The following is a 24,799-nucleotide window of genomic DNA, read 5'->3' on the forward strand; positions in this document are numbered from 1 at the left end:
CTCTGCCGAGAATCTAGCACATATGCAACAGCCCCAATGTGCCAGCAAGAGATCTGGAGTACCAGATCATCTTGTCTGAGTGCAGGCCCGAGGCCAGTGTTCTCTTTCTTACCCCTCCCGCTTTGTTGTGCACCATCTTGTTCTCCCTTCCTTACTGACATAGCAAGAGAATGCATCACTAGCCTGCAGGCTAGCGACATGGCTGTGCAGGACTGGGCCCCAAAATATCACCCGAGGGATCTATTTTTGATCACTTCAAGTGATAGTATGAACAAGGCTTTAAAATTTATTTGAAGTGTGAAAATGCTTCAGCAGAGAGTGTGGCTCACCACCAGTGAGCAATGATGTAGAATTTTAAACTCAGGCCAACACAATTCTATAAAACCAGACAAGGTGGTAAAATTATGAGGAAGAACTCATGAGTCTGGAATGTCAGGGACAATATTCTTTTAAAGAGTAACTGTCAGGCTGCAGAAGCTAATTTAAACCTCTATTCTCCTGTGTTAAACAGTTTAGAAGGAAGCCAAAAAGTGAAGATAAAAATCTCTCTTACCTTTGATGTGTGCTTATCAGAAAAGCTGTTAGACCCAAGCAGGACGCAAGCCGCATACTATACTGCAAAGCATTCTGGGGCCCTCCCCTCGGCTGCTAATGAGACGTTACAGCAGCTTGTAATCAGTCCAGCGCGTAGCACTGATAAATCTCCGGGCAGAGTACACTGCAGGAGTCAGCTATTGTTCCTAGCCACATGGCTAATTAATATTCACTGCACACTGTGTTATTCAGTACGAGCTTTTCTGTGATCAGGAAGCAGGCGGGACATGACGACACATTTGGCTTCATAGAAGACAGAAAAACATGGAGCATCAATCTCTGCATATACTATATAAAATTTCTGTGAAATCTGTGAAATCCAAACGTGGACAGTGAAATGCATATGTAATGTAAGTACAGCCTATATTTAGCTACTGATATATGTGTTTATTTTCTCTGAGACCTTATACCTAACAGCTCCTCTTTAAGCAAATGGCTCCACTAGAGCTGCCATTAAGGGGTTTTGCCTAGAAAAATATATTTGTTTCACAGGAGCATTGTGGAAGAGTTATATCACATGTAATACATAAGCCATGCATGCAAAGTAAGGAAACATAGCCACAGTTATGGTGCATATCACCAGATGGAAGATGCTAGGCTAAGCCCTAGGAGAGAAAATAGTATGGCTGTCATCCTTGTGAAGGCATTACAAAAATTATTAATGCTGGCACTTCTGCTTGGGGCTATATTATGGACTTTCCGTTTTCTATTAGCTAGATCTTTTTAAGTGAGTTTTATGTTTGCCTGATACTAAAAGCTATGTACACACACTGAATTAAACTTGCCACAGGTAGCCATTAAAGAAAAAGTGACACCCATGCTAACCTAGAAATAAAAAACACATACCGGTATATAAGTAGATAAATACCAGTGGTGTAGCTATGGAGCTATGGGCCCCAGTGCGAGTATTACATTGCCCCCCCCACCCCCAAGCACTCTATATGTAACACTTGATACAGCACAACAAAACCTGCCAAGGTCATCCACAGTATAAGAGGTGCAAGAAGGGGATGAGAAACAGTTTGTTAATTATTACTACTATTCAAAGCATCTATAGAAGTGATTATTACCAACAAAGGACCAATAAACAGCTAATACTGCGGTTGACTTAGGGCCCCATGGGGCCCGATGTGGTCGCTACCTCTGCAACCCCTATTGCTACGCCATTGATAAATACTAGTTCTACTTACATAACAGATGTATTGCACTGTCCACGTTATGATTCCTGTGAATTTTGTAACGTAATAGCAGAGAATCCTGTTCTAGACAGTTTCCATCTTGGTTACCTTTGAATGAAGCTAATCCTGACATAATTTCCTTCCTTACTCTTTTTTTTCTCCTCTTGCTAATTGTGTATTCAATACCCAGCCCCCCTACATGATAACACCATTTGGTTTGTATATCACTGCTAACGGTAGCCTTATCATTTTATTTATTTCTCAAAAACTATAACAGGTGGAATGAAGATTGTTGCCTACTAACGTCACCAATAACCACTGAGCTAGGGATTGGAGGATATAATAAATCTATTACTTAAAAAAACGAGCAGGTTAATAAATCAATCGATTTTTCCCCTCCCTTACATTGCGATCCTGTTTTTATAGGGAACGCAATGCAGCTCCCCACTGTGAACGTAACATTAATTAAAATGAAAAAAACCAAGTGACATCAGTTCAAATTTGTAGTTGATTTTAATACTTGAAATTTCAGTTGATAGATCACCTTTTTATGTCCTTTTTTCACGTCAGACTGGCCAGCAGATTGTGGAGTTGCATTTTTCCAACAAAACACAGCTGGACGGATTGTGTCTGGGAATGAAGTGCGCCCGTTCTCCTGGCCTTGGCAGGTTTCCTTGCAGGTGAGGCTTATATCTGATATGTCTGACAATTTTTTTTAGGGCTTGATGAATATTTATGATTTGCATACTGATGCCTCTGCTGGTTTTGAGCAGGCATTAAGGTTACATTCCAAACCGCAGTATGACTAAGGATGCAAAGCAAAAAGATTTTACATGTTTATTTTTAACATGAATAATGCAGAAGCTAAATGTGACGGTTGCTTGGCAGAGTGCTAACATTACTCGGCCAAATGCTGAAACTAAATCAAACAGAAAAATAAAATATACTGTATATATAACCCAAAAATTACAAAGCCTACACAGTGATGCAAATTTGTGGACTCAGTTTATTCCCCGAGCAGCTGAAGGCGGTGAATTCACGGCCTGTCAGCTGCTCCTGTACACCGGCCAGAGGCTTGCTAGTGCTTGGCACAGACAGTGGACAGGTGCCCCCCCCCCATGTAGTTGCATCTGAGCATGGGACATGAGACAAACAAGCAGTCCAGCCGTCCATGGAAAAGTGGCCTTAAAAAATCTGGATTGGAGTGGAAATCTTTTCAGCTACAGTGGGAGCTTCTCCTTTTGATGACATCCCGACACCATTGCTCCCCAGCATCACAGATTACACCATCAGGACCACCAGTGCACCACCACTTCCCTCTGTACTCAAGCCACAGTAGTAGAAGGCGAGCCTAGCAAAAAGCATTTTTGAAATTGCTGCCAAGGTTTCCTATTGGTCTATGCAATGACCTGGAGTGTCAGGCAGATGAAATAGGTTGGGGGGGGGGGGGGGGGGCAGGGGGGTCAAAATTGACTCGACTTACCATTTACCTGGAAGTGGAGAGAAATCTGGTGGTCTCCAGATTCCAACATAAATCACCCAGGACCTATGCTCACATGCATGGGGGTAATTACTCCCACCTCCTCCTGGGAACTGGCAATGAGCCCCTTGTCCTAGACATAGACAGGGCTTTGCAAGAGAGGAGAAGGATTTCTGCTCCTCTCGTGCCGAGTCCCCCCATATTATGGATCATACAGGCTGGTATAGTTTAGTATGGAGGAGCCCTATGCTTTCCGTCTCAGCCATACTGGGTATACCAACCAACATGAGGGACAAGAAGTCCTGTGGAGAGGAGTGCTGTTATTTCTTTATCTTTTTTTTCTTTTTCTGTTTTACTTTTCTAGATTTTTGTGTTACTTTGGGTCTGAGAGAAAACTGTTATCTGCAACTTTTGGCATTTTATTGAACATGATTTGTGCTTGATATTATCTGTGATTTCCATTGAAAGGTGCGGTCTAGGGGAAGTAAGATGTATGTTCACGTCTGTGGTGGCACACTTATTCACAAGAATTGGGTTCTCACTGCAGCCCACTGCTTTCAGAAGTAAGTATTTGGTTGCAACGTATTAATAAGATTATAATAAACACAGCTAAAGTAGTGAAAAAGACATTTTGTTTTATTCACTATTATTGTAGTATCAAGTATTGAGAATGCACCTTGTCATTTGGGAATTTTGATTAGTAACATGGAAATGGCATATTTGGAAAAGTGCTTGGAGATGAGCTACGATTGCCCAGCAAGCTCATGGTGAACCAGAACTCCTAGGCTTGTGTATGCGCTTTGAGTCCTATGGGAGAAAAGAGCTTTACAAATGGTATTGTATTGTATTGTATTATGGGCCTAAAAGGGACCAAAAGACCCTCTTATTAAAATGCCATGAGACAGAAAATTGCCTTCTTAAAACAGAAGGTATTTGCAATTATTCAGGTTGGAGTAAGTATATGAGATATCCCACAATGCATCACTGCTGAATATGCATATCATAATTTGATGTCCCTGAAAGGTTTGGGCCTTATTAGTCCATTACACACTGCTAGGAGTTCTGGTTCACCATGAGCTTGCTGGGCAATCTGTAACTCTGGGTGTTTTTAAGTCCTACCACGTAGAGCCACATTAAGCCATGCCATGCACTGGTGAGGACCAACCAGTCTGAAACAGTCTGTATGCATGTTGGATTATTACGGCTCTGTACAATTAACAAGATGACACATCACTGCATTCCAGCGGTTCTGGAGGTGTGTTTAGCTTTCAGGGACATGAAAGGGATGATTTGCATATTCAGCAAGTGATGCATTGTGGAACACCTCATATGCTCACTCGAACCTGAATAATCGCAAATACCTTCTGTTTTAAGAAGGCAAATTTCTGGAGATGAGCTTTAACCTTTTAGCAGCCACATATAGTAAATCTATATGTGCTCTGCAGGGTCACATTTTTCCTTCCTCAGCTTGTCAGGCTATGCAGAGCAGGCAGTAGGGAGCTGTCATTGTTACATATCTGGACGGCTGGGTCGGCTTCTCCTCTCCTCAACTGCAGCGCTGCAATCCCGACATCGTCTTCTGGCTTTCGATCACATGAGATCATTACATCACATGTGATCGGGGCCCATAGGATGGTGTCAGCGTTACAGTGCCACTTGGTGGTGGAAGAGAAGAGGTGGAAGAGACTCTTCCATCATCCCTCTCCCACCACCGAGTGGTGGTGTAACACTGACGGGATCCTCTGAGCCCCGATCATATGCCGTATCATGTAATCAGAAGCCAAAAGACGATGTTGGCATGGCAGCGCCGCTGCAGGTGGAGGAAGAGGAGAGGAAAGCCAATCCAGTCGTCCAATCGTAAATGTGACAACACCCTGCTGCCCACTCTGCGTGGCTACATTAGGCAGCCAAGTTTAGCTGGCCCCTCCTGACTGTGCACTTTTCCGTTGTTCTACGTTTTCCCACACACAATTATTCATATTTGTCCCCTGATTTTCAGATGAGGCAGACTACATTGTAATTGTGAAAGCGTGCATCGTATGGAAAAAAGCAAAAAGCTGTCCTATTTAAATTCATGGGAAAAGCGCAAACACCGAACATGAATGAATGCAAACGGATGTGTGATTTCCAAGAGGGCCATTGGCTACAATGGAAAATGCAGCAGTGCTGTTTTGCCATGCGTGCCAAAACCCCCACAAATCACGCACAAATCTGTTCCCTGCTCAATTTAAAAATGTGTGTGTTTTGATAAGCCCTAAAGCACTGACAAGAGATCTGAATGCAAGGCTGAATAATTTCTCTTTAAACACAAATGTATTTCTTAAGACATTTTAACCCTCGCCTTCTGATAAATAATGATTGATTTCTACTGCAGGGGGAAGGCAGAAGATGCAGCCAACTGGAGGATTGTCCTTGGGAAACATAACCTCAACCGTACAGAACCTACGGAAAAGGTTTACGATGTGAAGCGCATATATAGACATGAACGCTTTCGCTACCCCCATCTGAATGAGCTGGACTATGACATTGCATTAGTCAAGCCTGTAGGGGACATACTGCCTACTCATTTCATCCAGTATGCCTGCCTCCCCAAGAAAGACAACACTTTGCGACCAGGCCACATGTGCTGGGTAACTGGATGGGGAGACACCAGAGGTAAGACACCAGATGGGGAGATGCAAGAGGTAACATGATTGATAAAGACTCTTCTAATTGCATCACAATGTCTATATTCTATGTATCTATAGTGTCAGATACACACATAAAAGAAGCTTTGGGAGCTAAAAAGTTACCAGCCCTCAAGTTCTAAAACTAGAACTGCCTCTATTTTGTAACATTTAAAACTTTAGAACTTTCTTATCTTCCATTCTTCTTACTACTGTAGCAGTTAAAAAATGACATCACTGATATCTAAATATATTTGTATATTCTGAAAATCTGCTGCATCTATTATTTGTAGAACAGGTTTTAAAATATACCCTCTCTGCATATAATATTAAGCTGGATGAAAACCTTTAATTTTATTTTTTCAGATGTTTCAAAAGCCTCTTGCTTTTCTATCAAGATGGCCATACAGAGAGCAACAATCATAAAGCATACTTACATAGCAAACAGTATCAGCTGGAACTACAATCAAGGGCTGCATAAAAACTTGATTTTAGTAGTGATGTTTTCACTTTGTTAAAAAAAATTGCTATAAACATGGATCTGTGCTGCTCAAAGCAAAACAATAGTTAAAAACAAAATGTGTCCATTAAATGTATTTGCTTTCAGTGATCATATTAATTATTAATGATAGTGAAAATTGGGCCTGTGAATTCTTTGTGTCAGAGATGTCATCAAACAGTAATCTGTACAGGTGTATGGAACTTTGCATAAATACAGTTGGGACTTTGACTTGTTATATGCACGGGGCTTGCAGAGTCTCGGTACCAGGCGTATGCAGTACATACATGCTAGCCATGAGTTGAATTGTCCCTCGCAGCTGCAGGTGATGTATCTCCACACTCTCGTTGTCAGTTGGCTTCCCTCTTCCAGGAAATTTGGTGACATCACTAACCCACCGAGGATCCTATTGGCTGGCATCACCATCAGCAGCAGAGCACAGCCTGTTCTCCACCCATATGTGCCATCCAGCCATTACCGTTCATATTTATTTTTATTTCAAATGTTAGTAAATTGGCTACTCCATCTACAAGTAAATAGCTCCATTTTATAAACCTGTACTAATACATTGACAAGATTCAACAGCATAACATAAAACAGGGTTTTTATAAGCAGAAGCCTGATTTCTCATAAAAAGGTAACATTTAGCAACTCTGTCTATTAAGCTATATACTGTATCTGCCCCTAGAATTCTAATGTAAGTGTTTCTGCATGTTATGTAGGAAAAACATTTAAAGGAAAGTGACAGTGGAGTAGCTAAGAAGCTGTGGGCCCAGATGCAAGTTTTACAATGGGGCCCCCCAAGCACTCTATACATAACAATTGATACGGCGCACCAAAACCTGCCAATGGCAATTACAGTGCAAGAAGGGGATGGAGAACAGTTTGTTAATGATTACCACTATTCAAAGTATCTATAGAAGTGATTATTATGAGCACAGGACCAATAGAGAGCTAATATTGTAGTTGAGGAAGGGCCCTTCGGGGCCCCTCTGGCCCAAGGGACCCCAATGCGGTCGCAACCTCTGCAACCCCTTTTGCTATGACACTGGAAAGTGATAAATATAACCTTTCACTATACTACTTGTTGCGACCTGGACCCTGGACCAACTAAACATATGCTGAAATGCCCTGACCTGCTTGGTCCAGCATTTCACAAAATAGTAAATTGCTCTCTGCAAGCAGGGAGGTTTCCTACCTCTCTAAAAGAAGGAATCATCAAGCCCCTTCTTAAAAAACCTTCCATGGATCCAGATGCTATGAGCAGCTACAGACCTGTCTCCAACCTCCCCTTCTTAGGTAAAGTTATTGAAAAGGCTGTCTATCTGCAACTTGAAACCAGGCTGTCAGTAAACGACATCCTGGACCCTCTACAATCTGGCTTTAAGAAACACCACAGCTGTGAAACAGCCCTCATCCAAGTCTGCAACGATCTGCTCATGGCAAGGGACAGAAGGGAATGCTCCATCCTAATCCTGTTGGATCTCTCAGCAGCTTTTGATACAGTTGACCATGAAATCCTGCTTAACAGACTGCAGGAGTACTGTGGCATCAGTGGATCAGTCCTCCAGTGGTTCAGATCATTCCTGACTGACAGAACACAGAGAGTATCCCTAGGACCTATAATGTCCAAACCTGCACCTCTACAATTCGGAGTGCCACAAGGATCAATCCTATCCCCTCTGCTGTTTGCAATCTACATGTTGCCACTCGGTACACTTATCCAACGACATGGCCTGACGTACCACTGCTACGCCGATGACACACAGCTATACCTGTCCTTCAAACCTGGTGGAACAGACCCTATCCCAAAAATAAACTCTTGCTTAGCTGAGCTTCAGGCATGGATGAATGATAACTGGTTGAAACTGAATGCTGACAAAACTGAGGTCCTGTTTGTCCAAAGCCAGTGCTCGCCATCAAAACAGCTCTATCCTAAAGCAACAACAATCAGGATTGGGAATCCAGACATAAACAGCTCCAACCTTGTGCGCAGCCTTGGCGTACTAATCGATGGGGAATTGAGTTTCAGAAACCAAATTTCATCTGTAGTTAAATCTTCCTTCTTTCATCTGAAGAACATTGCAAAGATTAAACATCTGATTCCCCCAGAGGATCTTCCAACCCTAGTCCACGCCTTCATCACATCATGGCTGGACTACTGCAATGCCCTTTATGCTGGCCTCCCCAAAAAGGACCTGCGTCGCCTGCAATTAGTGCAGAATGCTGCTGCCAGATTGCTAACAAACCAGCCTCGCCACTGTCACATTACACCGATCCTTCGCTCACTGCACTGGCTACCAGTAGAATGGAGAATACTCTTCAAGATTGGACTGCTGACATTCAAATCCCTGCACAATCTGGGCCCTGGATACATGAAGGACTTGCTGAAGCTGCACCACATCTCGCACAACCTCAGATCAGCAAGTTCTATAAACTTGGTCACTCCCAGAGTGCACCTCAAAAAATCTGGAGACAGAGCCTTCTGTCATGCTGCCCCTACTCTTTGGAACTCCCTACCACACCCAGTAAAGACAGCACCATCCCTGGAGCTATTCAAATCCAGACTGAAAAGCCACCTGTTTAGCCTGGCATTTCCAGATTCATAAAATTCTTCCTCTGTACCACGATGGTCGGAGCCATGCTTATGCGCTTTGAGTCCCACGGGAGAAAAGCGCTTTACAAATGTTATTTGTTGTTGTTGTTGTACTTGTTAGTAACTGGCATAAATATATTAGCAAAATTGTAAATGTTCTAGAATATATATAATCCTATTCATCCATTTTCCTGTAGGTGGGAAGGAGAACCTGACACTGTCAGAAGTCCTGAACCAAGCCAAGCTGCCCATTATTGATAACAAGACGTGTAAGCAGAAACAATTCTGGGGGGAGAGAGTGCGGGAGTCCATGATCTGTGCTGGATTCCGAGACATCGGAGAACCTCCTGCTGCTTGCCAGGTACCAATATGGCTTGTTATGTTGCTGGCCTTCATAACTCCACCGAGCATTTAGACTGAGGGCCAAATACACAACACTTTACTTAGCTTCCATCCATTTTCTCGTGAAGCCACCAACAATAGGCCCAGTGTTGATATCAACTCATATCACAGTTGTCTGTGGGGGGCGGTTCTGCACAGCGGCAGTGGAGCCTAGAGTTATATATTACCTGTTTCCGGCGGCAATTAGAGATGGTCGGAAAATTTCTGCAGAAATGAGTTTACCGCAGTTAGTCCAATCAATCTGTAGTGATCCGCACCACTTCAATATTAATCTCAGTTGAATTGCATTGAATGCTTAAAAAGACATACAATTAAAAAGAACTGTGGGGCAAGACAGTCCGCTGTTTCAGGCTCCCGTCTTTCTTCAAGTTGCCCAAGTTGAACTGGGCAACATGAAGAAAGGCGGGAGCCTTAAACAGCGGACTGTCTTGCCCCACAGTTCTTTTAAATTGTATGTCTTTTTAAGCATTCAATAAACTGAGATGAATATTGAAGCGGTGCAGATCTCTACAGTTTGATTGCTATACGAAGATCCTGTGATACCCGGGATACATGGTCTGCACGCTCCATTTCCCTACTTGGGGAGAAGCCAGAGAGTGCGGTCTCATTGCTACAAATGTTAGCCCAATGACAGAGCTGAGAAGCAGTGAACCAATCACAGGCTGCAGAATTTTTCTTTGGAAATTGAAATGCCGCAAAAATTTTAGATCAATCACAGGATTCAGTAAAACTCGGTAGTATCTAAGGCTTGTGATTGGTCTAAAATTTCCATGGCGTTCTGATTTCCATGGTAAACCACCACATTCTTTGATTGGTGCAATACTACTAGTATTTCCAAATTTCGAGTGTTGTGATTGGCCTGAAATCAGAAATTATAGGCCAATTGCAGGACTCAAAATACTCGGTAGTATTGGACCAATCAGAAAATGCAGAGGTTTACCTTAGGAAAATTGAAAAATTCTGCAGCCTGTGATTGGTCCAATGCTTCCAACTCAGAAGTATTTGGCCAATCAGAGAATTTGGTAGTGTATCAAGGATGTCCGTATAATAGTGGATTCTGCAAAACAACTAAAAAAAACAAAACATAACTTTTCCGTTTTCCGCGGAAATTGGTATTGGAAATTCAGATTTCTGCAGAAAGGTAATCGGATTTTCCGGCCATCCCTATCAGCAATACAGGACCCTTTTCACCTCCTGTTCAGTTTACAAGTGCCGTGCAGACAACCAATCACCATGCAGCTTCCGCCCTTGTCACATGACATTAGACTAAAGCCGCATGGTGATTGGCTGGCAGCGTGGCACTTGCAAACTGAACAGGAAATGTAGGGAGCAGCTCTGCTGCCATTCAGCCTTATGTACAGGACTGGGCCCAGTAATTCCCGATGCCAATATGGTATGTATGAAGACGTCACATTAGGAGTTACTGTAATTTCGAGGGCTGATTAATTCAGTGCAGCTTGCCAGTGGGCAGCACTGTCCTGTCCTAGTTCCCAGCCCTCCAGTGATGGAGGTTGTGGTAGGTGACAGATCTTGGCAGGGCGGCCTTGGGGCCCAATGTAGTTATGTCCCTAGTTTTCTGTACTCACCAAAGGTCCGCACCATCTATTCTTCAAGTTTATTTATTTATAGCTCATAGTACAAAAAACATGATAAAAACAGGTCTGCAAGTAGATGACGCACAGGCATTTCGACCCTTCTTTCTCAAATCATTGCAGAGTCTGATTTGAGAATGAAGAGTCGAAACGCCTGTGTGTCATCTACTTGCAGACCTGTTTTATCATGTTTTTTTGTACTATGAGCTATAAATAAAGAAACTTGAAGAATAGATGGTGCGGACCTTTGGTGATTGCTGAAGTTTCCCTGTGACTCCAGGGGTGGTCCCTGCACATCAAATCCGTTGGTGCAACAACATTGGTTAATCGAATCCTAGCTTTCTGTACAACAACTGTTCCATTACATGCATGCTGTATGATTACTGGATTATGAAAGATTTGTAAATTGTGAGAGCAAACAACAAGGAACAGTAATGCTGTTGCCTGCTCCAGATTTAATCGTAGCAGGGTAGAAGATTGCACTACCCCACAGAGTCGGTCAACAGATGTGCCTAGGCTGGCTCAGTCACCACTTGAGTAATTTGAAGAGATAAGTAAAGCCGGCACCATCAATAGCTCTTTTACAATTTTATTTATAGGCTGTCATACAGTACACATAGTACAAGCAAGCGACGTTTCGGAGAATTGGACATGCTCCTTTGTCAAGCTATGACAGCCTCCTGATTTAATAAATGTTGTTTATTCAACGTGTGGTACATGGAAGGGAATGTCTTTTTTAAACCCATTAAGTTTCAAAGCAAAAAACGTATCCCTACATAGAGTTCCCACATGTGTGTTGGCATTTGTGGGTTCGCCTGCAAGCCCGCATGGCAACAAATGCTTTCTCGCAGGTTTCGCCATTTGCCCACTGAACCCCATTGCAAGTCATTCGCTGTTACAAAGCTGGGTCTAGTTATCCCAGGGAGTTTGGCTCAACTGCTCCAGTACTGGTTTTAACTCAGAACTGAACTTCTCTGCAAGCTACTTGCATTTTTTATTTGTAATTTTTTGTCTTTTGTATAATTCTTTCTCACTGTATTTACTATTCCATTTGCTCTTGCTTTTCCTCTCTCATCTTACCTGTTTCTCTCTTGCTTTTAAACGAGAATTTGTAGTTGTATTTTTACAGATGTGTTCACAACCACTTGCTGCTATCAGTCCAGTCCAATAAGACCCACCTATTATTTCCTTTCTTGATTTCTCTGCACTGTACCTCCAGTAGCCACCTATGTTCTAGGAGAATGGTGCATTTAGGCCATTACTGTGGAAACTTGGTCAATGCTCATGTCTCCAGCACTGGCCTCTGGGTGCCATTTCCTAAGGCCTTCAGAAAAATGAATGGTGGAAATGAAACCAGGGACAGAAATGTCCTCTTTTGTCATATGTGTTTATTTACATGTGATCATATATTATTCATCTATGTGAGCATTTTAAGACAAATAAAACTGATTCTTCATTAAATCTTTTCTGAATTGACTTTTTCTTCATAAATTAATAAACTGATCTGCAGTGTATTTACAGTCAAGTGGTTGAAAGGACATGTAAACACAGTAAAAATATTCCTACCACCAAATTAATGTCTTTGGTTTTTTTTTTTTGTGTGGCAACACTACAGCTGTAATGCAAGTTAAGAGAATTAAAATCTTGTTATGTTAACATCTACAACTCAAGGTACATTAAATTAATGGAAAATGCAGCAGCAATTTCTATTAGTGCGATCTGACTGCGATGCGATTTTGGTCAAAATGCAATCGTTGTACTGACGCGTTTTGGATGCGATTGGGCTTTACTATACTGAGTATAGTAGCTCAATTGCAATCGCAATCACATGGTTGAAATTGAAACGTGATTACGCTCGCATTTCATAGTGGAAAGAGCCCGTTTCCCGTTACTGATTGGAGGTGGAACACTCAAGTTAGCTCCCATACAAGACAACAGTATCCACAGCCTTTGTACTGAAAGTGCATATAGGATATTTTTGAAAGCTATATGTAATTTTGGCACTGGTAGATATGGTGTGTAAGCCGAATTATTATTATTATTAGCTTGATTTATAAATGCATTTACTGGCACACTGCTATCTTGGTTATGCAATGCTGCTATTGTTGGTGATCATGCACCAGTCAGTTTTCCCATATCTAACCCATATCTAACCCTAATCAACCCCCTATCCTAATTGTTAATCATTTCTTGGCTAACCCTAACCTAACCCTATCTTCCCATTTTATAATACAGTTTAATTTATAAGGATACATTTTATAATACATATTATAAGGATAGCTTTAACCTCATCACTCCTAAACCTAACCAACCCCCTTAACATTAACCCCTTCCTCATGCCTAACCTTAGCATTTCCCTATTATGTCAACTGCTTTGTAATTCCTGCCCCTATCTTCTCCTCTTCAAGAGAAACCATAACCAAGAATTGAACTTCATCCCAATCAGTAGCTGATACCCCATTTTACATGAGAAATATATTCCTTTTCACAAATGGATCATCAGGGGGCTCTGTATGGCTGATATCGTGGTGAAGCTCTCCCACAGGAAACTGTGAGGACCATGGTCCTGGCAGTTTCCTCTCTGTGAACCTTGTTGCATTGTGGGAAATAGCTGTTAACAGCTGTTTCCAATTGCCAAAAAAGCAAGCAGCAGCTACTTCCACTGACATCACCTGCCAGCAGTAAAAATGTCACCATGTGATAAATGTCAGAATGTAAATCAGGGAGAGGATTAGCTTTTACAATTGGCAAACACTGACTAAATCATTTATACATAATTATTGTAAAAATGAAGCGCTTTTTTATTACATTATTTTCACTGGAGTTCCTCTTTAACATACACCCTTTTCTGTATCCTTAACCTTTATCTCACTGTTTCACATAGATTCCCTCACCATACCTAGCTCTAACCTCAACCTATTCCTGATACTTAACCCTACCCACACACTTTTATGTTAACTCCTTTAATCAATCAAATTTCAATCAATTTTGACCGATCGAAAGTATAGATTGAATAGGACAAAAATCTTGGTTACATAGTTAATTTGGTTGAAAAAAGACATTCATCCATCAAATCCAACCAGGCTGCATCAAACAGTGCAATGTTATGGTTCAATGGATCTTCAATAGATTTTCAATAGAAAAAGTGACAATCAAACCGATTCTGTATTATTAAGGCAACAGCGGTACCACAGTGGTGCGTTACAGTGCGATGTAATGACCACTCTGTAACATGGCTTACTGCGCTGTAATGCACCACATATGCAACGTTCACAGTGTGGCAGGTGTTCTGCTGTATAACAGGTATAACAGATATAACAGGCACTGCATGCAGTGCGTTACTGCTAAACACACACATTACCAGTAACAGTGAAGCATACTATTCATTGACTGTATGCTTCACGGTACCAGACACAACACACAGATAATGTGCGGTGCCGCTTTCCCGATCCATTGCGATCCTGCTGTCATAGGGAACGGCAATGGCCACTGTGAACATGGCTTAGTAGGATCCGTTTACACTTATCAGTCCACAACGGATCTAGCCACCAGGGGTGCAGCTAAGGTTTTGGTGGCCCTAAGCAGTCCATAATTTGGGGCCCCTCCCTGAAGGGAGCGGCACACAAAGCATGCCACAGTAAAAAATAGGCGTGGCCTCAACACTGAAGAAAGTGTGCCGTGGTAAATAGTGGGCGTGACCATGCCATGTGGGTGGGGACAAATACTAGCAAAATACAGGTAGTTCCCGGTTAACAAATCAGATAGGGACTGTATGTCCACACTTAACCTGAATCCATTCTCTGTTGTCCCCCACTGTTCTCCCTGTGCCTCTTTTATCCCCCTCTGTTTCATCTCATGCCCCCGTCTCATCTTTGTTCTCCCTGTGCCTCTTTTGTCCCCTTCTGTGTCACCTCTGTCCCCCTGTGCCTCTTTTCTTCCCTTGTGCCAGGCATAGATGTCCAGAGTATAGGTAGCTAGGCATAGGTGCCCCCGGTATAGGTAGCTTGGCATAGGTGCTCCCAGTATAGGCATCCAGGCATAGGTGCCCAGTATAGGATATCCAGGTACAGGTGCCCCCAGTATAGGTAGCGAGCTATAGGTGCCCCAGTATAGGTTTCCAGGTACAGGTGGTGCCCCAGTATAGGTACCGAGCTTAGCTATAGGTTCCCCAGTATAGGTAGCCAGGTACCGGTGGTGCCCTCAGTATAGGTAGAGAGCCATAGGTGCTGCAGTATATAGCTAGGTAGGTACAGGTGGGGCTCCAGTATAGGTAATGAGCTATAGGTGCTGCAGTATATAGATAGGCAGTTACAGGTAGTGCCCCAGTATAGGTAGCGAGCTATAGGTGTTGCAGTATATAGGTAGCCAGGTACAGGTGGTGCCCCAGTATAGGTTGGAGAGTGACTTATGTAACCCCGTTCCAACGTCGACTCCTCTCATCAGGCTCTTCTGCTCTCCCCATGCTCTTCTCCTTTCGCTGCATCCTATCGCAATGGTTACTTTCGGCGGCACCTCTGACGTCATGATGGGCACCGCCGAGTAACCATGGAGATACGACGCTAACCCGGCAGAAGCAACAGGAGGAGAGAGTGGGCCCAGCATTAGGAGGAGAGCACGGTAAAAGGAGTCCGCACTGAAGCGGGGTTACGTGAGTTACTGGGGACCCCCAGGGCAGGTCGGTGGGTGGCCCCCAGCCGCTGAACAAGCCCCCTTCTACAGTGAGGCCTAAAGCGGGGGAGTACCTCTCTTGTACGCTGGCAGCGCCCCTGCTAACCACAATGCAAAAAAACAACCTGCACAATTCTTCCAGACTGCAAATGTGTTTCCCACAGAACCCTGTGGTAAAAATGCATCAGCACCAGACTCCACAGCCTTCCTTTAGACCAGACACTGACGGTAGTGGCTGCTCTGACTGGCTCTTTGACAATCTGGCTTGATGTGAACTAAACTGGTTGAGGGACATTTTGTAACACATAACATTCCTTTATCAAGGCTCTGTGGCTTAAAGGAATGTGATGCTTTCTGGAACCTTGTTGCTCTACCATCCTTTATTTGAAGATCATCTATACTCCAAAGTTCTATTATATGGCTGAATAGATATAGTTTTTTAAAGTATTTTGTAATTCACACAGTTTTTATGGATCCTACTGGTCCATGCTGCAATGTTTCTTGACATTACAAACACTGAATAATTTGTGGTCTTACCGACTACACTGTATACAATATTTTACTTCGACATTCATTGAAAGTGCATGGAAAGTTTCCAGTATTCTATGTACATTCGCTCCCTCCCCATTTGCAGAAGTTCACAAAAAATTTATGCCCAGGCACTCTTTTGCAGAACCAAAAATTCTGTTAAAGGGCAACTTTTGCAAAAATGTAAAAAAAAGTCTTCAAGAAGAACAGAGATTGGTCATTAGTAATCCAACACGATGAATCATTAAATGGTACATGAAGTGTAAAGAAAAAGGAAAATTAAATACTAATCTCTGTAGTGGGAAGCCTCTGTATAGGCCAGAGGCTTCACCTATCCTCCTTGTCACATCCAATCAAACGCTGGGACCTTGTGAACATATTCGAGAATGGCTTGTTGAATATGTTCAATATACTTGCACACGTGCAAGTATGGCCTGTGCTTGTGCAGTATGAAGGAGCCACTCGTACACAACTTTTTCCTCCGAGGGGTTCTGTGCTACTGAGCAGGCTGGGACCATACTTGTGCCTGTGCTGTGTGGTCACACTCGTACATGGACAGGAGCGCAGCCACAATGAAGAAGAGTAGAGTTCATGCAAGCAGTGAGGGGAGTGGGGTGATGGAGGATCGGAGAAGCCTCTGGATCAACCACTGAGGTGAGTATTTAACTTTCCTTTTATCCCTACAAGTTTTCTTTGAAGGATACCAGAGCCGAAAGGCTATGGTAAAAAAATGAAGCTGTAGTGGTTAGGGGGCAATAATTAAATACTCACCATACCTCCTGTTCACCTCCATCCCCCGCCATTCTTCTCTGGTCAGTCCTGTTCACCTGGATGACTTCAGTGACTCCGAACCAGGACATACTGTGCCGCGCCGCGCAGTATGTCCGTTCTGCTCCCCTGTGGCCATGTAGCGACATCACAGGAAAGGAGTGGACTGCACCCTGCCGTGAGCTCTGATAGGAGAGCGAGCGCGCTCCTGTCCTATGACATCACTCGGTACGGCCCCAGGGGAGCAGAACGGACATACTGCACATGGCCGGTGCAGTAAGTCCGGGTTTGGAGGCACCGAAGTCGCCCAGGAGAAAGGGACTGACCAGAGAAGAGCGCCAGGTAACGGAGGTGAGCGGGAGGTGTGGAGGGTATTTGATTTTTGCCCCCTACCCACTACAGCTTCAGTTTTTACCAGAGCCTTTCGGCTCTGGTATAGCTTAAGCTAGAGGCCTGCGCGGGTCCACTTTTTTTATACCCGACCCGCACCCGCGACCCGCTACCCGCACCCGACCTGCTTTCTGGTGAATTTGATACCTGCAACCCGACCCGCACCCGCAGAACCGCTACCCGCACACGACCCGCTTTTTTACATTTTCTTCTAAAGTAAAGTAACAGTGGGGAGCTGTAAAGTTAATAAAACCTATTTTTATACACAAACCAAAGCTAAAGAAGGTTTACATGCTTGCTTTCACTACCCGCGACCCGCACCCGCAGACCGCTACCCGCAACCCTACCCGCACCCGCAACTCGCTACCCACACCCGACCCGCACCTTAAATCAATTCGGGTACCCAACCCGCATTTCGGGTTACCCACGGGTACCCGCGGGTACCCGACCCGCTGCAGGCCTCTAGCTTAAGCTGTGTATGTAGCTTATGACCTGTTTTTCACCAGCTATAGAAGCTGCAGCTTGGTGTCAGAGACCATAACACAGGAAATGTCTGTAGCACCTTTCAAAGAATTGTCATAAATATTTAAAATAATTACATCTACTGATACACTATTTGATTTCAGCATGATCATACCACAAGTTATATTGTCTTATCTTTGTAACTGGAGATTATAAATGCATCTTATTTGATACACCTCTGATTAACAATACAAATCTTTTACTTGCTTTTTCACACTAGCCAATTTTTCACAACACAAATAAATAAATGTTAGGAGGATATAAACCAGAGGCGCCAAAAGAGTAAAACCATAATGAATAAAAATGGGGGGAGATATATTCACGACTCACCACCCATAAAAACCAGATTACACCTCAATGTTTAGTAAGATCAAAACAATTTATTGGTACTCCCAGGTGCTACGCGTTTCACGGGATTATCCCGCTTCCTCAGGCAATTTAGACAGGAGTACAAGCTATAAAAAAAACACACAGAACAATATCATAAATCACTAAGGGACCCCGAAAGCTTGTAGTTAAATATACACAGTCTAGCAAAATGGTCAATGTCCTAAAAAGACAACAATACGAAGTACATTGTAACCATATATCATGTCAAAAAAACAGAGTTCATTTAGAACTACTATTGCAGTTGCATTAATAAACATTGATCAAAAGCTGTCACTTTGTTATAAAAGTACATCAAAAGGAAATATGCTGAAGTACATTGACTTATATGTCAAGTGCACAATGTCCTGCTCATAAATCAACGGCTCATAACGTAATTCTATGCGGAATGGTGTAAAAGGGACTTACCACTTCGGGTTCTGGTAAACATTTAACGCCTCAATGCGGAGTGAGGCGTACTGAGTGCTACATATAGGGGATGTATTCGCGGAGAACGCCGTCTCCGCGAGGTGCTGTGTTACTTCCGGTAGGCTGAACGGAAGTGACGTAGGTCACGCATGCGTCTGAGGCCGTGGGCGCCATGATGGATATGGGTACATAGTCATTAAGCGGCAAGTGGTCAGTTAGGTGCGTCAATTCAGACGCCTATACGCGTGCGTCAGGCCAAAGTAGATGAACATACGTGGTGCTGGTACGCGTTAATCCAGCGGTCATAAGCGTACATTAGAACGCCCATGCGGCTATAGGGCATGTAGAACAAGATTGGCATAAGAGCGTCTGACTGACTATTTAAGTCGCATGAAGCATATAGATGCGTGTATCTGGATGCCAATAATGACCCTGATTTGGACTGGCCAAACTGATTAGTGTAGAATTGTGGTGAACTATAGGCAAGTATAAGGGAGTACAGAAGCGACAAAGGGAGGGGTTTTTGGGATGATATCAGCATGCAAAAGATTAAGAACGGGGGGAAATATATCTAGGGAGAAATTAGTTTAAAAAACCTGAATAATATTAATATTGAATGCATACGTTATCATTTCCTTAAAATTGGGAGTACCAAACACTGAACATACATAATATATACATGTAAACACAATAGAAGCAATAAAAAAAGGTGTGTATGAACAGAGCAGTGTACATAAAATATAAAATGAAAGTATAAATACACCCACAACACGGAATATGTATATATAATATATATATATATATATGGATGAAGACCCCACGAATGGAGGTCCATATATCATGATGTAAACATAGTTCAGATCAAATAAAATAAAAGAGAGGACAAGGATAAAAACCATTTACTCGTTATCAATTGTGGGCCAAATATGGCGCACGGATGTTTTAGAGCATAACTCTGTATTCATTTTAGGTATTTAAAAGGCCTTTTCCAAAACTTCATTAAGACCATTGGGGACCAGACTTTTAAGAATAGTAATCCAATAAATCTCCTTCTGGCGCAAGACTTCAAACGTATTTGGGATGTGTGGTGAAATGGCTTCGATGAACGTAATACGGAAAAGTTGAGGGTTTTTTTCATGGTGTGTGCCAAAGTGTCTGGAAACACTATGCAGTGCCAGGAAATTGATAATGTTTCTCTTATGTTGGCCGACCCTACTGCGGGCCTCCTGAGTAGTACGGCCCACATATTGAAGGCCGCATGGGCAGGAGATGAGGTAAATGATGAAACGGGACTCACAGTTAATGAATTGTTTAATAGGATAGATACTGGATGTGGTAGCCGAGTGAAAACTATTGGTTTCATTTACAAACTGGCACGCCGTACACCGGGGTTTATAACAGGGAGAAGATCCGGGCCTGACATTACTTTTGGAATTTAAACTTCTTAATCGACTGGGGGCTAGCATGTTCCGCAGGTTTGGGGCTCTTCTATAGGTTAAGGATGGTTTGTCGGGTATTGCAGTTTTCAAATAGGGGTCCTGAAGTAGGATATCCCACCTGTTTTGCAAGATAGATCTAATAGTCTTGTGTTGAGCGCTAAATCGGGTAATGAACCGTGGGAAGGGGGAATCACGGGGAATGGTTGTTGTGGATGGGATGGGTTCTATCTGAGTTGCTCGAAATTTAGCGTCCCTAAGTAGTTTATTGGGGTACTTGCGTTCAGTGAATTTGTTTGTTAGAATTGTAGATTGTGAATGGAAATCCTTGTGGTCGGTGCAGTTGCGGAAGATACGTTTATATTGACAGTAGGGGGTGTTGGTGGTCCAGGGTCTGTGGTGGTGACTATTGAAATGAATATAGTTATTTGCATCTACTTTCTTGAAGAAAGTTTTTGTTTTGATTCTATTCCCGTCCGTGAACAGAGACAAATCTAGAAAATCAATAGTGTTATGATGGTGTTGAGCTGTAAACTGAAGACCTGCTGTATTATGGTTTATAAAGTGAACAAAATGTGTGATACTGTTGAAATCTCCTTGCCAGATAAAGATTAAATCATCAATATATCTCTTGTAGAAGATAATATTGTTTTCAAAAGGATGTTGGGGGTGGAGTTTGAGATGTTCCAGCAGGCCCATGGACAGGTTAGCGAAGGACGGTGCAAATGAACTGCCCATGGCCGTCCCGGTGTGTTGATGATAAAACTTCTCCAAATCAGGGTCATTATTGGCATCCAGATACACGCATCTATATGCTTCATGCGACTTAAATAGTCAGTCAGACGCTCTTATGCCAATCTTGTTCTACATGCCCTATAGCCGCATGGGCGTTCTAATGTACGCTTATGACCGCTGGATTAACGCGTACCAGCACCACGTATGTTCATCTACTTTGGCCTGACGCACGCGTATAGGCGTCTGAATTGACGCACCTAACTGACCACTTGCCGCTTAATGACTATGTACCCATATCCATCATGGCGCCCACGGCCTCAGACGCATGCGTGACCTACGTCACTTCCGTTCAGCCTACCGGAAGTAACACAGCACCTCGCGGAGACGGCGTTCTCCGCGAATACATCCCCTATATGTAGCACTCAGTACGCCTCACTCCGCATTGAGGCGTTAAATGTTTACCAGACCCCGAAGTGGTAAGTCCCTTTTACACCATTCCGCATAGAATTACGTTATGAGCCGTTGATTTATGAGCAGGACATTGTGCACTTGACATATAAGTCAATGTACTTCAGCATATTTCCTTTTGATGTACTTTTATAACAAAGTGACAGCTTTTGATCAATGTTTATTAATGCAACTGCAATAGTAGTTCTAAATGAACTCTGTTTTTTTGACATGATATATGGTTACAATGTACTTCGTATTGTTGTCTTTTTAGGACATTGACCATTTTGCTAGACTGTGTATATTTAACTACAAGCTTTCGGGGTCCCTTAGTGATTTATGATATTGTTCTGTGTGTTTTTTTATAGCTTGTACTCCTGTCTAAATTGCCTGAGGAAGCGGGATAATCCCGTGAAACGCGTAGCACCTGGGAGTACCAATAAATTGTTTTGATCTTACTAAACATTGAGGTGTAATCTGGTTTTTATGGGTGGTGAGTCGTGAATATATCTCCCCCCATTTTTATTCATTATGGTTTTACTCTTTTGGCGCCTCTGGTTTATATCCTCCTAACAAAGCGATCCACCTAGGGTGGTAAGGATCTTTCCTACTTTTCTTCTACAGAGAGCGACATCTTATACCTGAGTGGGGTCAGGTACTAATTCTCCCCACCTGCACATGGAGTGGTTGCCTAGGGGCAACCCATGTTTGTGAGTATAACTAATTTACTTTTTATAATTTTAATCTGTTTGAATATACTACACAATTTGGGCTCTCGGTCTTTTGTTTTTGTTGTCTAAGTACAAATAAATAAATGTACAGTGCTGGTGACTGTTGTGTAATATCAGTGACATGTATGGTTTGATGCTGCAGGGACTCTGACAATGTCCATCTCCAGATCATTCTGTTACCAGTAGAGCAATATGAAAAAGCCTTTGCCTGGCTGTTATTGTGTTGGTAGGCTGAGTCAGCAGCATGACTCAATGCTGTGTCACTCGTTCTGGAACTGTTATCTTTTTGGCTTTGTAATTCTATTGGAAAAAGTCCAGGTATTTGTAATGCACAAAAATCTGGCATACAAAGTGGAAAAAGTAATCAGTAAAAAAGATGTTGTTAAGCAACCTTAACAACATAATAACAACATAATAATCCATAATATGCAAGTATAATTTGTTTTTAAAAAGCTAATAAAATTGGGATCAGCTCTTAATGCTGAAAATTGTAGTTGGAGGAATATGGAGGCCACGTTGTTTATTGTCTTCCAAAAAAATGCCAGTTGCTGGCTATCATACTCTTGCCTGCATCAGTGTCAGAGTTACAGATCTGCCATGAGCGCTCAGCCAGGTTAGTCACACAGCATATACAGTGTTTTGGCTTAGATGTGGCCAAAGGATATATTTCATATACATGGCCACACATAATACAAACAAGTTTATTCAATAAAATAATTAACTGAACAGAAAAAACTGAACAAAGCTTGTATTTCGATTGAAGGATATCGATCAGTTTTGTAGAAATATTCAGCAAAAAAAATATCCGATCATTTGTGGTGGAAAACTGTATTCAGACGATTTTTAAAATCTATTGTTTTTTTTTTTTAAAAAGGGGAAAATGTGAAAATGTGATCCTTCTGTGGTTAGCGTTAGAAAGCAGAAGCAATGCAGCAGCAGAAATACCAGATGTATCACATTTTCAGGGAATAAAGACAACTGCCAGCGTACCTTTCTCACTACAGGTTAGCATCCTTTCACACTGTGCCAAAAGGTCGCACTGCGCATTAGTTGTGTGGTGTGACTATACACAGAAGCATTCCAATTCCGATTTTGATGTGATTTTGCATGCGATTCAGAATTTGATGTAATTTAAAAAAGTCCTGCATGTTGTGTTTTTTCTGCGTTTTTCTTTTTGTGTTGCTAGCATCCAGAGAAAATCGCAAATTGGAATCACAAATCTGATTTGCAGTGTAAAAGAAGCCTCACTGCCACTGTAAACAAGCACATTGTCCATTTCACGTACAGCATGTGGTGGGTTACAGTATGCTGTGCGTTAGTGGAACGAAACCCACTGCACCACACTCATTGTGAAAGCACCTTAAAGAGACTCCGTAACAAAAAATGCATCCTGTTTTTTATCATCCTACAGGTCCTAAAAGCTATTCTAATGTGTTCTGGCTTACTGCAGCACGTTCTACTATCACCATCTCTGTAATAAATCAACTTATCTCTCTCTTGTCAGACTTGTCAGCCTGTGTCTGGAAGGCTGCCAAGTTCTTCGGTGTTGTGGTTCTGTGATGCATCTCCCCCCTCCAAGCCCCTCTCTGCACACTGCCTGTGTATTATTTAGATTAGGGAAGCTTCTCTCTTATCTTTTACAAGCTGGATAAATCCTCCTCTGAGCTGGCTGGGCTTTCACATACTGAGGAATTACATACAGGCAGAGCTGTCTGCACTCTGCAGGAAGAAACAGCCTGACACTTCAGTGGAAGATAGCTGCAGGGGGAAAGAAACACACAAATGATCTCTTGAGATTCAAAAGGAAGGGTGTATACAGCCTGCTTGTGTATGAATGTATTTTCTATGTGTGGACATACTGTACATCAACCTACTTCCTGTTTTGGTGGCCATTTTGTTTGTTTATAAACAAACTTTTAAAAACTGTTTTTAACCACTTTTAATGCGGCGAGGAGCTGCGAAATTGTGACAGAGGGTAATAGGAGATGTCCCCTAACGCACTGGTATGTTTACTTTTGTGCGATTTTAACAATACAGATTCTCTTTAAGAATATTGTGGCATTGTATTGCAATGATATGGCCTGTTGTGACAGAATGCATGGGCACAGTGTGAAAGAACCCTAATACATTGTTGTGCTAAAAATGTACATATGACTCCTAGACACCGGTTTTCACACTTTTGCCCAAAATGTTCAAAGTACCAGAAAAGAAGGGGTGTTATATCAGCAATAATGAAAAGATGTATAATCATAATATGTGTTTTATCACACACCACTGTATGGCAAAATGTAGAATACAGAAGTATGAAAGAGCAACATGTTAAAAATAATTATTGGTTTAAAACGCTGGGGCCATATGATAGTTTGAGCAGAAACATTCTTATTTCCATAATATATTGTACTCATTTTGGCACATGCAGTTAATCGTTGTAAGCAGCAAGAATGATGTGCAAAATGCAGTGACCTATTTAAGAGCCCATTCACACTATAAAACACACAGCACACAGCAAAATCGTTTTTCCTGTGTCTTAATTTCAGATTCCTCTAGTAAAATGATTTAATTGATTTTCAATTTAACTAGTAAGGGTGAAATTTATGGTGAACAGAAGTGAACGGGTGATGATTATTATGCACATATATATTGCTGATATTTTCTGCAGCACTTTGCATTGTATGTTCATAAAGTCTTGACACTAGCCACCTGGCCAGTGGGCAGGACACCCACAGGGATTGGGACTGGGTCTGGGACTTGATCCCTCGGCCGACAGTTCAA

The 24,799-nt window shown here is 42.4% G+C and overlaps 1 protein-coding gene across 1 annotated transcript in view; it reads left to right on the plus strand.

Moving 5' to 3' along the window:
* Positions 1-24,799, plus strand: part of LOC137536569 (elastase-1-like) — a 55,519-nt gene that overhangs the window by 25,941 nt on the left and 4,779 nt on the right. Inside the window, exons 2-5 of the mRNA XM_068258814.1 lie at positions 2,343-2,452; positions 3,721-3,815; positions 5,627-5,907; positions 9,211-9,374. Coding sequence (XP_068114915.1) covers positions 2,343-2,452; positions 3,721-3,815; positions 5,627-5,907; positions 9,211-9,374 — 650 coding nt within the window. The remainder of the gene's footprint in view (positions 1-2,342; positions 2,453-3,720; positions 3,816-5,626; positions 5,908-9,210; positions 9,375-24,799) is intronic.

This window comes from Hyperolius riggenbachi, chromosome 10 (assembly GCF_040937935.1).
Source record: "Hyperolius riggenbachi isolate aHypRig1 chromosome 10, aHypRig1.pri, whole genome shotgun sequence".
Classification (NCBI taxonomy): Eukaryota; Metazoa; Chordata; class Amphibia; order Anura; family Hyperoliidae; genus Hyperolius; species Hyperolius riggenbachi.